This window comes from Mastomys coucha, unplaced genomic scaffold (assembly GCF_008632895.1).
Source record: "Mastomys coucha isolate ucsf_1 unplaced genomic scaffold, UCSF_Mcou_1 pScaffold5, whole genome shotgun sequence".
Lineage (NCBI taxonomy): Eukaryota > Metazoa > Chordata > Mammalia > Rodentia > Muridae > Mastomys > Mastomys coucha.
In genome coordinates, this window is record NW_022196911.1 from 49,165,608 (window position 1) to 49,179,839 (window position 14,232).

Sequence of the window (14,232 nt, forward strand, 5' to 3'; positions counted from 1 at the left end):
ATGGGGGAGGGCGGCAGTGAGGGCTGACAGCTGCAGTGAACTGTTTGACTTGAAGGAGGATATATATCCATAAAATATGGATATTCTTCATACTTATTCATATGTTTACATTTTCAGTTCAAACACACCTTACACATTTTTTACTAAGCTTAGTAGTCCTTGGTTTATTTTTGTAAGTTTTCTTCTTGGGACTATTTTAATTGGTTACATTGTTATATTAGATCACTATTACATGCTAAATTAATTGATTAATTTATTTAATGTATATGAGTACACTGCAGCTGTCTTCAAACACACCAAAAGAGGGCATTAGATCTGATTACAGATGGATCTGGTTGCTGGGAATTGAACTCAGGACCTCTGGAAGAGCAGTTGGTGCTCTTAACCAGTGAGCCATCTTTCCAGCCCCTGCATATGTCTTTTTAATGTAGGGTCTTATGTAATTCAGACTGGGATATGCATACACACACACACACACACACACACACACACACACACACACACGTGGATATGTGGATAATCTTGAACTTCTGCCTCCATCTCCCAAGGGCTAGAATTACAGAATAACATTATACCAATTTCTACAGTACAGGCAATCAAACCCAGGGCCTCATGTGTTAAGCAAGCACCCCTTTAGCTGGTCCGTGCTCTTAGCCTGATATGCCCAGCTATTGGTTTTTGAAATGTATTTCACAGTAATAACTAGTGTTTATTGAACTTGATGTGGCAGGACCTGCCTCCAGCATTTTATGTTTATGAACTGTTGTCCATTGCAAAGACTCCAGCTCATCTTCATTTTCCCTTGAGAAAATGGAGAAAGCTGGCCTGTGTGGATCAGAAGTGGTAGAAGTTAGTCTTTTTGGGGGGCTGACTTTTCTTGGGTTATCTCAGTAGGATTGTCATCTGCAAGCAAGGAAGATGTTGTTTTACCTTCCTAATACTTAAAACTCCTTTGCCTTGACTGTCTTATTGAGCTGGAACTTCTACAACACTTTTGCAGCGGGACATCCTTGTCCTGTTTCTGAGTATTATGGAAATCCAACTGGTATTTCTACTGTGTACGCCACTGACTGTTGGTTTTGTATATATGTCAGGTTGAACAATTATTCTTGGATTCCTGGCCCATAGATGATTTGATCGTTTCTGCTCATGGACAGACCTAAGACAGGTTCCTGTAGTAGCCCCAGAACCTTAGAGCAGCCTTGGCTTGCGCATCTGGAGATAGGGTCTGTGGCTGATATCACGGACGTCACGGAGAGGGAGTCTAGTCAATGTGTATAGACAACTGGAACCAGGACTCATTTTACTTCCAGGGTCAGTTCCAAAGTCCCCTAGAAAAGAAAACTATTTTCCTGGTTTCTAACTGACAGAGGCACTCTCAAGCCAAAATCTCCAGAGACTCCTTACCTGCCTTAGTCTCAGACATTGAACTTTACTGTGCGTGCAAGTGCATACATGAGCAACATGAATCGGGAAGGTGGCTGGCGTTGGCATAATTGTGTTTTGAACAGGAGCCATGTGACAAGCATACACATTGGCCGTCATGCGCTGACCTCTTCTTTCCGGAGGCTAGGACAGACAGATGCTATTCTGGCTTTGAAGTGGGGCCAATGAGCTTAGCTTGGCTTGTGGAGAATGCCTGGCAGCTGTCTGTGAGTCCCCAGACTGCTTTCAAAATAGCCCTGTCTGTCCCCAGGGCAGAGCACAGCTGCCCAAAGTCTTTTTTGGGCATCAGGCCAATGCTGAGGCTCCAATGTTTGCACTGCCTAGTGGCAATGGATGTCACCAGGCAGGGGTGGCCATTCACTAAACGCAGAGAAGGACCATAGATGGGAGCCTGGGGAAGCCATCTTCCCTGGGTATGCTAGCTGCCATCTTCACATTAGAATGTTATGAGGCAAAGTGACCAGATGGGTCAATTTACTTTCTGACCACACTTCTGTATGGCTCCTCTTCTCCATCCCTCTTGCTACCTCCTGTCCCAGGCCACTGCCATCTCTTGCCCTGACCCTTTGTTCCAACGTTCAGTTAGTCTTTTTCCCATTCTGGTCTTTCCTTTGTCAGCTCTCCATAAGGTGGCACAATAGTCCTTACACTGTGACTGTCCCTTCCTTGCATAAGGCCTTCCCTTTTTCAGGCTGACCATAAGATGGCAGCAGACCCCATCTCTGTTTCCCTCCAGCCTGTTCTCATCCTGTAGCCAGTGCCCTTTCATCCTGGGCCTTGCCTGCTACTGTAAAGTACAGGAAGGACCCCAGGTGCCTAGCACCCTAACCTGGACCAGCAGAGAGGCAGGGTCCCAAGGAGGAAGGGCCAGGGGGATCCGAGATAAAGAAGATAGAACAGGTGGGCTCAGGGGGTCTCGAATAAGATATGTCTTAGGTCATACAAACTTTTAAAGAAGTTCAGCATCGTATATACTGTTTCCAGGGTATCACAGTGCCACTGAAAAGCTATCATACAGTAGGACAAAGCGAGCAGGAAGCTAACCAAGCAGTGTTGCACGAAGGGAATACAGGATATCTCAAGGGCAAGCAAGGGCATCAGAGAGGAGCCCACGACGCTGGGACTGACAACCATAGGCCCTCGGGGGGGGGAAGGGTTTGGTTCTTAGAATCCAAAGCGTCAGCTCCCCAAGGCCATGTCCCAGGCCATTACTGAACCCACCAAGAGTCAGACATTCCTTCCACACATGAGGGCCTCAGAGAATAATGAGTTGGATCAATCCACTGCAATCCTTTGGCTGTACAAGACATTAAAGCTCACCCATGAACTTTTAGTAGTATGCTAAATTACCTGGCTGGTTTTCTACTGTCTCCCCTTGACCAAGTTATATGATGGGAGATGGCATGTCTCAGCCACCCAGCTTAGCACCTGGCACCCGGTAGGCACCAACCAAATAGTTATTAAAAACAAGAGTCAGCAATATTGGGTTTGGTTCATCTATACTTCTGCCTGGATGTGCCTGACCTTACCAAGCCCATATCATGTGAGCCCATTAGGTTAGTCCACACCACAGGTAAGGTCCCTGTACCCTTGTTGTAGACAAGTATATCCCTGCTTGTAGTGCTAAGCCTTTATATGGATACTGGGAGCTAAGGTAGAGAGAGAGAGTGCGCACGAGTGTGTGTGTGTGTGTGTGTGTGTGTGTGCTTGTGTGTTGGCCCGTACGTGTGTTTGCCCATAATGGGCAGCTTCTGCATTCACATACTTCAGGTTCCTGCTGTTTTCTTTGTTGCCTCTGGGAGGGCCCCAAGGGACTGGAAACAGACTCCTTGCTGAGCAGTGGGAGCCCAGCAGGGCAGGAGTGGGAGCCCAGCAGGCCAGGAGGCACAGCAGACAGATTTGGGTAGCTTCTTGACAGAAGGGTGGGAAAACTTGACCAAGTCAAGAGAAGCCTCAGGTGGAGGCTCAGAGTTGGCTCAGTGTGAGTGTTGTGGAATCCTCAAAGCCCAGACTGTGTTGTGGGCCTGTCAAGGAAGGCCTTGTTCAGGGAAGGTAAATGTATGAACCAAGCAGAATTCAGAAGCACAACAGTGCTGGCAGCATAGACCTGGTGGTAGGTGAAGGAGTGGCGGTAGTGAGCAAGGAGGGCGGGGCCGGGCCTCAGAGCACAGAGGAAAGTGGAAACTAGACTGCAGCATCGTGGGACCCCAGCTAGAGCCATTCTCTGCAGCTGTTGCCCTACTGTGTAGCCTCGGGGAGGTGGAGGGAGGTTCCCTGAGAAAACACCCACACCAAGAAGGATAACTCTGTCCTCCCTTTGTCCCTTTCAGCTTGCACGAGCCACTGTGCGTGATCCTAAGACAGGTGTCCTCACGGTTGCCAGCTACAGGGTCTCCAAAAGGTGAGCAGGGGCATAGGGTGGGGCAGCTGGTCAAGCCCAACCCTGGAGCTTCCCATAGGATGCGAGAGCATGCTGACGTCAGCTTCTCCAGATTGCGTCACTGCCTCACTCTCTGCGGCATTTACCCCCTTGCCTGTGAGTGCTGGCCTTGACTGGGCTCAGAGGACGCCATCCAAGCCTGCCCGTGCCTTTCATCTTTGCTCTTTTCTTTTGCCCAGCTCCTGGCTCGAGGAGGAGGACGACCCTGTTGTGGCCCGAGTCAACCGCCGGATGCAGCATATCACAGGACTGACAGTGAAGACCGCAGAGTTACTGCAGGTTGGCTGGTCCCCGGGGTTGGAGGACTTGGGAGGGGTTCTGTGGGGTGAGGTGGTTTCCCAAGGTGCTCAGGCTTCGAGAGAAGGCTCATCTTCTCGAAGAGTTATTTTCCTAATTAAAGGACCTGACGGAAGCCACCTGACCGAGGGGAGGTCTGCTTCGGCTCACAGTTTCAGTCCACTACCAGTCCGCTACCGGGAGGCTTAGCAGCAGGAGCCTGCAACATAGCTTGTTCACATCTTGCTGGGTCAGAAACCAGAGGGCTGGCGAGAACCAACCTTCATGGCCCACGCCTGTGGTCCACTTCTGCTCGCCAGGTCCCAGATCCCAGCCTCCCCACAGAGAACCACCAACAGGGGGACAAATGTCTGCTCATATGAGCCTTGAGTTCACATTCGCAGCATCCACACAAAAAGCCGAGTGTGGCTAAGCATTTTACTGTCACCCCAGCTGCTGTGGAGAACAGGGACGGGAGGCTTGCTGGATGACAGCTTAACTTCAGGTTCATTGTCTCAAGGGAATAAGGTGGAGCAGGACAGAGTGGACACACAACATCCTTCTCTGGTTCCTGCATGCACACAGACATGCACACACCACCACCATATCCATACACCACATACATACAGTACACATACAAAGCTTGGGGGTTGTTCTCAGGCCTAGCTTGATGACATCCATGGGAGTTGGGCTGCTGTGGGCTGTTCAGACTGATGACAAACACAGTGCTGTAATCCCTCTGCAGGTCGCAAACTACGGGATGGGGGGACAGTACGAACCACACTTTGACTTCTCGAGGGTAAGGCTCTGATAGTCTTTGGGTGGGGACTTCTTCTCTGGCTGGTTTGAGATGGTTGGAGCATCTAGAAACATTTCAGCTCCCTACTCCACCTACCTGGTGAAAGAGAGAAATTCTATGCTGCTGGTGAAACACCTGCAGAGCCCAGTGGAGCCCAGTTGTGTCCTATTGATGTGCAGGTGTTTAGCTTGATAATAAAGCCAAGGACCTCTCTAGGTCCCTGTGAAGTTTTTTCTTGCCTCTTCCCCCTCCCTGTTGTGTTCTGGCCAGGGTTCCCTGTGTCACCCTGTCCCATTCCTGACTTTTTAAGGGAAGGCATACTTATTCCCTTCCCCTGATCCTTTTGGTCTCAGTCCTTTGGGTGGCGGGTAAGTTAGTTGCAAACTTGGATAAAAGTTGTTGTCTGTTGCAGCGACCCTTTGACAGCGGCCTCAAAACGGAGGGCAATAGGTTAGCGACGTTTCTTAACTATGTAAGTACTGGGCCGGGCGCTTTTGTTCACTCTCACTTAATTTTATAGAGCGATGAGCAAGATGCTTTCAAGCGTTTAGGGACTGGGAACCGTGTGGCCACGTTTCTAAACTACGTGAGTATGATGCACGTACCTGATGGGCCCCGTGGAGACCCTGGGGCCACAGGGCTCCGTATCCCACCCCCATCAGGGCTCATAGCATCAGCCGCTGCATAGTGGATCTCCGTGCCTCGGTGCCCTCCTTGCCTAGAGTAGAGAGGGTTGGCTTTTGTCCCCATTGGTGTGCTTGCCCTTCTGCTACTCCCTGGCTCCCCACTCCCAACACTTTTAAGTTTTTGGGCTGTGGTAAAATATACATAACATAAAAGTTACCATCGTGACAATTTTCTGGCATGCCCTGGGGATGTTTATTAAATCCATCCCTAATGCGGACCATTTACCATCTGTTACCATAACTCTTCTCACCTCATAAAGTGGAAACTCTGTTTCTATTGAAGAGTATTTCCAGAGTCCCTTCTCCACCACCGTCCTGCTTTCTGAAACCACATAAACCTCATCAAAGTGGACTCCTGGGACTCTTGGGGCTTTTCACTGGCTGATGCGGTGCTACGCTGAGCTTTGGGGGTCTGAGCCATGGTGGGCTCTGTCCTGGTGGTAGAGTACACAGGAAGCAGGGAAGGGCTTTTAAAAGATAACCACCTCTGTTCCCTCCAAGTGTGGTTGGCCATCTTCCCTCCTGCTGCTCAGCCCATCTATAGCTTCGGCTTCCCTTTCCCCGCTGGAGTGGCCCACTGTAAGAAAGCATAGTCAAGGAACTTAGAAAGAAAGCTTATTTATGCCTCTTTAAGTTTTAATTATGTGCTGGAGGTCTGTTCTGTACACACATTGCTGAGAGGGTCCTGTGGGGACTCCACTGCAACACCTGAGATCAGACAAGGGAGACTCACTAGAAGCATGGGAGAGATTGTTACTTGGTTACCATGGAGACAAACACTGAAGAATTTGCCTAGGCATGGGGTTTAGTAAAGGCCTCACTTAGGAAATAACATGTCAGTTATGACTTGAAAGTCAAAAGGAAATTTGTGGAACATTTTTTTTTTTTTTTTTTGGCAAAGAGGAGAGTGTGGGGGCCTGGGAGAGAAAATGTCTGAGATGTTGGGAAACGGACAGAGGTTAGTGTAACTGGGGAGAGAGGCAAGCGAGGCTGCCTTGGAGACTCTGCATTGAAACCCCAGTGCTGGGGAAGCCACTGGGCATTTTCATCTTTCTTATCATGAGCCCGCTGAATGTGTGCCTCTTCAGTCAGACTGGTGTGTGTCATACTGGGGAATTTTTTAGCAATAGTTTTTTTATTCCATTCTTTTTAGCTCTAATTTTTATTACCTTATAGGCCATTTTTATTATAATATAACCAAACAAATCAAACAAAACAAAAAACTAAAACCAAAACCAAAACAAAACAAAAAGCAAAACAAAAACCACTTCAAGTAAAAGCCTAATTTAGTTTTAATCTTTTCACAGGTGAGGCAGAGTGGCATTCTAGGAAGGTGAAGGTCTGATTAGAGTAGCTAGAGACAGAAAAACAGTCACACAGGGAAAGGTGCACTCCTGAGGCTGGAAGCCATGGGGAGCGTCTGTCCAGAGCAGTGTGCTAAGCACAGTGGGTTAGGCGAGGCCCAGGCTCTGGGGGAGGGTTCAAGATGGGATCAAGGTAGGCACTTATTTTCTTCCTTCCTTCTTTCTTTAGTTTCTTTCTTTTTGAGGTGTATTTATATCATATGAGTGTTTGCCTACATATATGTTTATATATATTGCATTCTTTCTTTCTTTTTGAGGTGTATTTATATTGTATGAGTGTTTGCCTGTATATATGTGTGTGTGTATGTGTGTATGTATATATATACATATATATATATTGCTTGCACCATATGCATGCATGGTGCCAGAAGAGAACATTGGGTCCCTTGGTGGTATTGGAGTTACAGATGGTTGTGGGCCTCCATGAATGCTCTTACACTGGGTTGTGTGTCATAGCAGCAAGTGCTCTTGACCGCTGAGCCATCTCTCTAGACGAAGATAGTAATTTTCTAAATAGGCTTGGATTGTTCCCATTCAAGGACAGCCTGGATGTGGGACTTCTTGGAACCTTAGCTCTTGGACATTGAGCCATAGAGGCTGTCCTGATGAACCCCACAGATTCAGTGGCGTGTGGGAAGTCTCTCTTGGCTGAGGGCAGCCGTAGAGCAGAGCCTCCAGGTAGTGCTCCTCAGGGCTGCACTGCCATCCCTGGCTAAGTGGGCCAAGCTCTTTGTCTTATATTTCCAGATGAGTGATGTCGAAGCTGGTGGTGCCACAGTCTTCCCCGACTTGGGAGCTGCTATTTGGCCCAAGAAGGTAAGTGTGACCCTTCAGGATCACATGTTGAAGCAGGCCTCAAGTGCCTTGACTGTCAATGTGATGTACCTTAATTCCTTCACACCTGCACCCTGAACTGTCCCAACTGCTACCCAGTGAGAAAGGATGGTAAGGAAGACGTTTCAGGGCAGGTGGGTTTTTAAACTTCCTTCCATTTGAAGGATAGGTATTTTTTTAGGAATGTAGTTTTCAGAATCCTAGAGCCCCATCTCCCAAACACAAGGAAGGAGGGACATTTCTGCCAAGGGGTGAAGGGTTCCAGATTCCTGGAGCATGTCCTTGCGACTGATCTTTAGGATGTGCTCTGACAGCTCATCTCTTTCCCAGGGCACGGCTGTATTCTGGTACAACCTTCTTCGGAGTGGGGAAGGCGATTATCGAACGAGACATGCAGCCTGCCCTGTGCTTGTGGGCTGCAAGTGGGGTGAGTGGCTTGAGGGGTAGTGTGGATGGTGCCTTAGCCTGGCATTTGATGGTTGGCCTTAGGCGCAGAAGCAGAGACAACTGCTAACTGCCTTCAGTCTTGTACATCACAAAAGGTTTTCTGTGCTGCTTGTACCACCCTGGTAGAGCTACCACGGCTGGCTGGCTGCCGACACTCAGAGATGCTCAGAGAGCTGAGGAAGCCTGGGCTGCATGAGTACCATAGGTCCAGTGTGGTCTCTGGCAAGGGTTTTAGTGGCGCATAGAGAGAGCTGGGAGTGCAGACGAGAGGAGGTGTCTGTCCAAAGGCAAGCGAGACACTTGTGGGTACAACCAGTATCTTAGGTAATAGGATGGGAGACTGACTGTCATTGTCACCTGAAGAAGGAGAGGTCTGAGGTGAGGCTGGAGCCAGGAGGTGAGACTGGAGCCAGGAGGTGAGAATGGAGGCTGGGACCAGACCAGAGAGGATGAACTTTAGCCTCATCCTTGAAGTAGCCATGGAGAGTTAGAAAAAGCATGGCCTAGAACGTGACAGAAAGTGACCACATGCGTTTACAACCCTTGGAGTTTGTGGGATAAATAGTGATTGGCTCACAGAAAAGGTAGAATCAATACATGAAATGTGGTAATCGATTGGCTCGCAGAAGTAAAAATGTGGTAGTTGCTGACTCGGGGAGGAGAAAGTAGAGTGTAGGTCTGATCTACTAGATGCCAAAAGCATAAGCACTGATAGGACACACATAAGCACTAAAGTTTATCATTTCACTATATATGCTGTTAGTCATAAGTCTTCTAGACAGTTTGTTTAGTTAAGTACAGGTATTAAACTGTATTTTGAAATCTCTGACTTTAGTAGTGCATTACTTTTAAAAAGTGTGTGTGTGTGTGTGTGTATGTGTGTGTGTGTGTGTATACAAGTGCCATGGCACATGTGTGAAGGTCAGACGACAATTTGAAAGAATTGTTTCCCCCCTTCCATGATGTGGGCTCTGGGGCTTAAGCTCAGACTGAGGCTCATATCAGGGGCCATGTCATCTGCTCCGCGTTACTTTTGTATTCCTTATGAGATAATCCATATTTGAGAAATAGCTATGGTCTATGCCTGTGACATGGTAGGGACAGTGTTTCAGCTGGGGTGCCCACAGCATGAAGATTCTGTCTTGTGGCTCACAAGGCCCAAGGCCAAACCCTGCCCAGTGCTAACAGGTTCCTGTCCCTCACCTCTCAGTTTCTGCTTGTCCCTGCCCCTGTCCCTGTCCCTGTCCCAGCCTCTTGAGGCGCTTCACACTTACCAGAGCGGCTCCTGCCTTTGGAGACTTTCTCAGCCCACATTCCGCGTCTACCCCACTTGGAGTGGCAGCCATGTGGTATGCCTGCCTTCTTTCCGGGATAGCTTCTGTTTGGCTTCCTGTTCTGTTTCAGTACCGCTCTTCCCTAACATCATGAGATGCCCTTTGGCTTTGTTCCCATGACAACTTACCTACGCCCAGCCAAATCTCTGGTCAGCTTTTGTACCATTATCTGTGTGCTCATGTATTTTCAACAACACATGAGCATCTTGAAGCCGGAGGCCGTGTGGCACAGGGGTGATACCCACAGAGCACAGGGCAGTGGGCACCATGGAGGAAGCCCCCGTTTTGGCTGCTGAACTGGGAGGTGGGATCATCACATACTTGCTTTCTGTTCACAGTCTCCAATAAGTGGTTCCATGAGCGAGGACAAGAGTTCTTGAGGCCTTGTGGAACAACGGAAGTTGATTGACGTCCTTTTCTGCTCCGCCTCTCCCTGGCTCACAGTCCAAATCCTCTTCAAGTTCAGCGTGACAGCTTCCTTTGTATGTCCCAGCTCCTGTCAGGCAGGTCATTGGAGGAGCCAGTGTTTGTCTGAATTGAGAGAGTTTGACCTGAGCCGAGTCCTGGGTGACCTGGGCCCCAGACTCTGACCAGCCTACGCCTGCCCTGGCTCCAGGGGTGGTCTTGGCATGGTTGCCGCAGAGCCAGACTGTAGCACCCAGCATGGTGCCTTCGTACCTCAGATATTTCAGGTGGAAGATGTTTCAGTGAAACCAAAGTTCTGATGCTGTTTACATGTTTGTTTTTTTGACATTTCTATTTGTTGTGGCTTTAACCAAAAAATAAAATGTTCCTGCCAGAAGCCTTAAATAGCCTTATTTTGGAGTGTTTTGGTTTTGTTGTTATTTGTGTTTGGTATTGTTTGTTTTGTTTTGTATTGTTTCCAGGAACTGGGGCTGGCTTGGCTTAAAATGCCTGCCACACGAACATGGAGCTGAATTCTGATAGCTAGCAAGTACATAAAAACTGGGGCCTGACGGTGGATCCCTACAGTCTCAGTGTTAGGGAGGCAGAGACAGCATCCCCGGGGCTTGCTGGCCAGGCAGCCAAATTGGTGAACTCCAGGCTCAGTGAGAGACCTTGATTCAAAAAAATAAAGTGGAGGCTCATAGAGGAAAATGCCAGAAGTGGATGGCCAGTCTCCACATGCCCGTGTACATACAAACACGCACATGCATGAACATGTAGCACGCAACCCAGGAGCTCTTTTACATGTTTGCCCGATTTTGTATGCATCCCTGCCATACAGATGTTCTGCAGAGCAGAACACTAGCCTTGGGTTCTAGAACCTGTTTTTAACACTGGTGTGTCCTCCAGGCTGCCGTGTGGAAATCAGAGGTGGTAAGTCATTTCACCTGCTCACCCAGAGAACACAGAAAGAACATGCGTTCACAGCTGGGAAGCTGTTAGTGTTTGATTTGGGACGTGTACACTGAGTTGTCCCTGCTGACAAATGTGAAGAATATGAAAGCATGTGTCACCTTCTGCAGGTTGCAACTTTCCTGTTAGCGCTCGGGGAGCCATGTGGGAGGCACTCCAAACTACATCTCCTTCCCCATCCCCAGAGGTCAGTGATAGCCGTGGGTTGGTCAGTTTTCAGTCACCACTGAAGTTTCCCTCCTGTGACCAGGTCACTGAATACAGTTACCTCATCTTCACTGACCGAGTTTCTAACTAACTGAATCACTCTGTACATTTGTCTGTCTGGCTTCTTTCATTTGATATTTTGTTAAAGGTCTGTATTATCACAGCTTGTTTTTAACAGTTCATGCGGGGGCCCTCCAGAGAAACAGAACTGGAAGGATGAAGCCATGTTACAAAGGGGATTTATTAGATTGCCCTCCAGGATGCGGGCTGGGTAATTCAACAGTGGCCAGCTACACCCTGGAGAGGCTCAGAACCAGCAGCAGTTCAGTCTGTGAGGTTTGGTGACTCAGTTGTCCCAATCTGGTGTACTGAAGGCCTTAAGGACTTCTGCAGGGTGACTGGTCCTCAGTCCACATTGGAAGGTGGAAGAAGCAGTGAAGGATAGCAGCAACTGGGCAGATGCACTCGCCAGCAAGATGCAAAGACAGGCAAGGAAAAGCAAGTGAGCTGCTGTTTTGGACTGTTTTGCATCTGGTCTGAAACAGGAAAGTGTTGTTGTGTACTGTGGGAACAGGTCCTCCCCACTCTGTTAATCCCTCCTGGAAGTGCCCTCACAGAGCTGCCCAGAGGTGTGTCTCTTAACCAACTCCGAATTCTATGATGTTGACACTCAAGATTCAGCATCACAGTAGGTCTATATCACAATACAGCCAACACTACTGATGGGCATTTGAAAGGGTCTTGGTCTATCATGACAAAGGACGTGATAATCATTTTTATACATGACTTCTGATTCATAGATTTTTTTTTTTTTAGGATGTTTACCTAAGAATGGAAATACATATGTTGTCCTAGTCAGGGTTACTGTTGCTGTGATGGAACACCATGACCAAAGCAAGTTGGGGAGGAAAGGGTTTATTTGACTTACACTTTTATATCACTGTTTATCACTGAAGGAAGTCAGGACAAGAGCTCAAGCAGGGCAGGAATGTGGAGGTAGGAGCTGATGCAGAGGCCATGGAGGAAAGCTGTTTGTTTATTTTTTGCTCAGCATAGCTTGCTCATCCCGCTTTCATATAGAACCCAGGGCCACCTGCACAGGGGTGGCCCCACCCACAATGGGCTGGGCCCTCCTCCATCAATCACTAAGAAAATATCCTTACAGGCCTTCCTACAGCTTCATTGTATGGACGCATTTTTGCATTTGAGGTTCCCTCCTCATAGATTACTATAGCTTGTTTCAAGTTCACATAAAGCTAGCCGGTACACTTTTTTAAAAAAATATTTATTTTTATTTTTAAATGTACATTGGTGTTTTGCCTGCATGTGTGTCTGTATCGGATCCCCTAGGAAAGAGGTTAGAGACAGTTGCAAGCTGCTATGTGGGTGCTGTAAATTGAACCCAACTGATGTGCCATCTCTCCAGCTCCTGCCAGTACATTTTTTTTTCATGAATGTTATCCCAGGGAACTCTTATCTTCTTGACATGAAAAGAGATAGCAAGAGGATAGTTGAACCAGGAGGCACATACTCATCAGACAATCCAATAGCTCCCTGGCTTTGATCTTTCTTCATTTTTGAAATAAATAGATCATTTTGTCCCATGTATAGTATTTTATTATAGCATCCCTGTATAAGATGGTACCTGCTGATGCTGAACACCCTTCTGGGTTTATTGGTCACTAGGCATCTACTTCAAGTCTTACTGATTCAGAGACATTTTAACTTTGTTCATTATCTTTTCCAAATGCCTATGTTGTGGTTTGTCTTTTTCATTTTTAATTCTAATAAAATGAAGGCTAGCTTGTCTTCTGGTTGCTCTCTGAAGGTAACCCTCCCCTTCTCGTCAGTAGCTTTGACATTTTTTTTCATTTTAATTCAATTTTTCGTGGTTTTGCTGTGGGGTAGTATAGGATTCCTTTCTGTTTTCCTTCTGGGCATTTACAGAGCATTCTGAAATTGCCGCTTGAGGTCTTTGATGAGTTCTAGAAATTTCTCAGACATTACATCTTTTAAGTATTATTTCTGACCCGATTTCTCCCTTCCCCTTTCTTCCTGAGACACCAGTCAATCTGGTTGATAAAAGCATTTGCTTTATCACTTATATCGTACGCTCTCTTTGGTGTCCCCCAGCCCCCAAACCGCAGATGCTCAAGGTTAGATATTCTGTCTGTTTCGTAGTTCTTTGTCTCTTTTTTTGCCTCCCTTCCTCCCTTTCCCATGCTCTCCTCAATGCACAACCCTACCTCTTCCCCAGCCCCCTCTCGGGTGCTGGAGATTGATCCCAGAGCCTCCTCACTTCTACTACTGAGCTCACCTCAGCTTATTTCTTTTCTTAAAGATTTATTTTTGCTCTTTCTCTCGGGCCCGTGGTGCTGGCAAGATGGGCAAGTGGGGTCTCCGTACTGCCCGGAAGCTCCGCAGTCACTGACAGGACCAGAAGTGACATGATAAACAGTACAAGAAAACCCACTTGGGCACAGCCCTGAAGGCCAATCCGTTTGGGGGTGCCTCTCATGCAAAGGGAATTGTGCTGGAAAAAGTAGGGGTTGAAGCCAAACAGCCAAATTCTGCCGTCAGGAAGTGTGTCAGGGTGCAGCTCCTTAAGAATGGCAAGAAGATCACAGCATGCGTGCCCAGTGATGGCTGCTTGAACAGCATTGAGGAAAATGATGAAGTTCTGGTTGCTGGATTTGATCGAAAAGGTCATGCTGTAGGTGATATTCCTAGAGTCCGCTTTAAGGTGGTTAAAGTAGCCACAATGTGTTTCTTTTGGCTCTATACAAAGGCAAGAAGGAAAGACCAAGATCATAAAATTTAACAATGGAAACACAGTAATAAAATTTCATATTCTGAAAAAAAAAAAAGATTTATTTTTATGTATGTGTATTTGTGGCCAGAAGAGAGCGTCAGATTCGGAGCTGGAGTAACAGGCAGTTGTGAGCCACCTGAAGTGGGTGCTGGGAATTGAACTTCCGGCCCCCTCAACCACTGAGTCGTCTCTCCAGCCCCTTCATTT

General features: G+C 47.6%; 1 protein-coding gene and 1 pseudogene across 5 annotated transcripts in view; both read left to right on the forward strand.

Moving 5' to 3' along the window:
* Positions 1 to 10,436, forward strand: part of P4ha2 (prolyl 4-hydroxylase subunit alpha 2) — a 31,171-nt gene extending 20,735 nt beyond the window's left edge. For 4 of the 5 annotated variants that reach the window (XM_031352743.1, XM_031352745.1, XM_031352744.1 and 1 more), the window contains exons 10-16: positions 3,777 to 3,847; positions 4,066 to 4,165; positions 4,908 to 4,961; positions 5,482 to 5,547; positions 7,759 to 7,827; positions 8,176 to 8,272; positions 9,965 to 10,436. In XM_031352743.1, coding sequence (XP_031208603.1) covers positions 3,777 to 3,847; positions 4,066 to 4,165; positions 4,908 to 4,961; positions 5,482 to 5,547; positions 7,759 to 7,827; positions 8,176 to 8,272; positions 9,965 to 10,035 — 528 coding nt within the window. In that variant the 3' untranslated portion in view covers positions 10,036 to 10,436. Of the gene's footprint in view, positions 1 to 3,776; positions 3,848 to 4,065; positions 4,166 to 4,907; positions 4,962 to 5,373; positions 5,434 to 5,481; positions 5,548 to 7,758; positions 7,828 to 8,175; positions 8,273 to 9,964 lie in introns of all 5 variants that reach the window. The other variant, XM_031352747.1, reaches the window with a different exon arrangement.
* Positions 10,437 to 13,596: 3,160 nt separating this feature from the next.
* LOC116077894 lies at positions 13,597 to 14,027 on the forward strand (annotated as a pseudogene).
* The last annotated feature ends 205 nt before the right edge of the window (positions 14,028 to 14,232 follow it).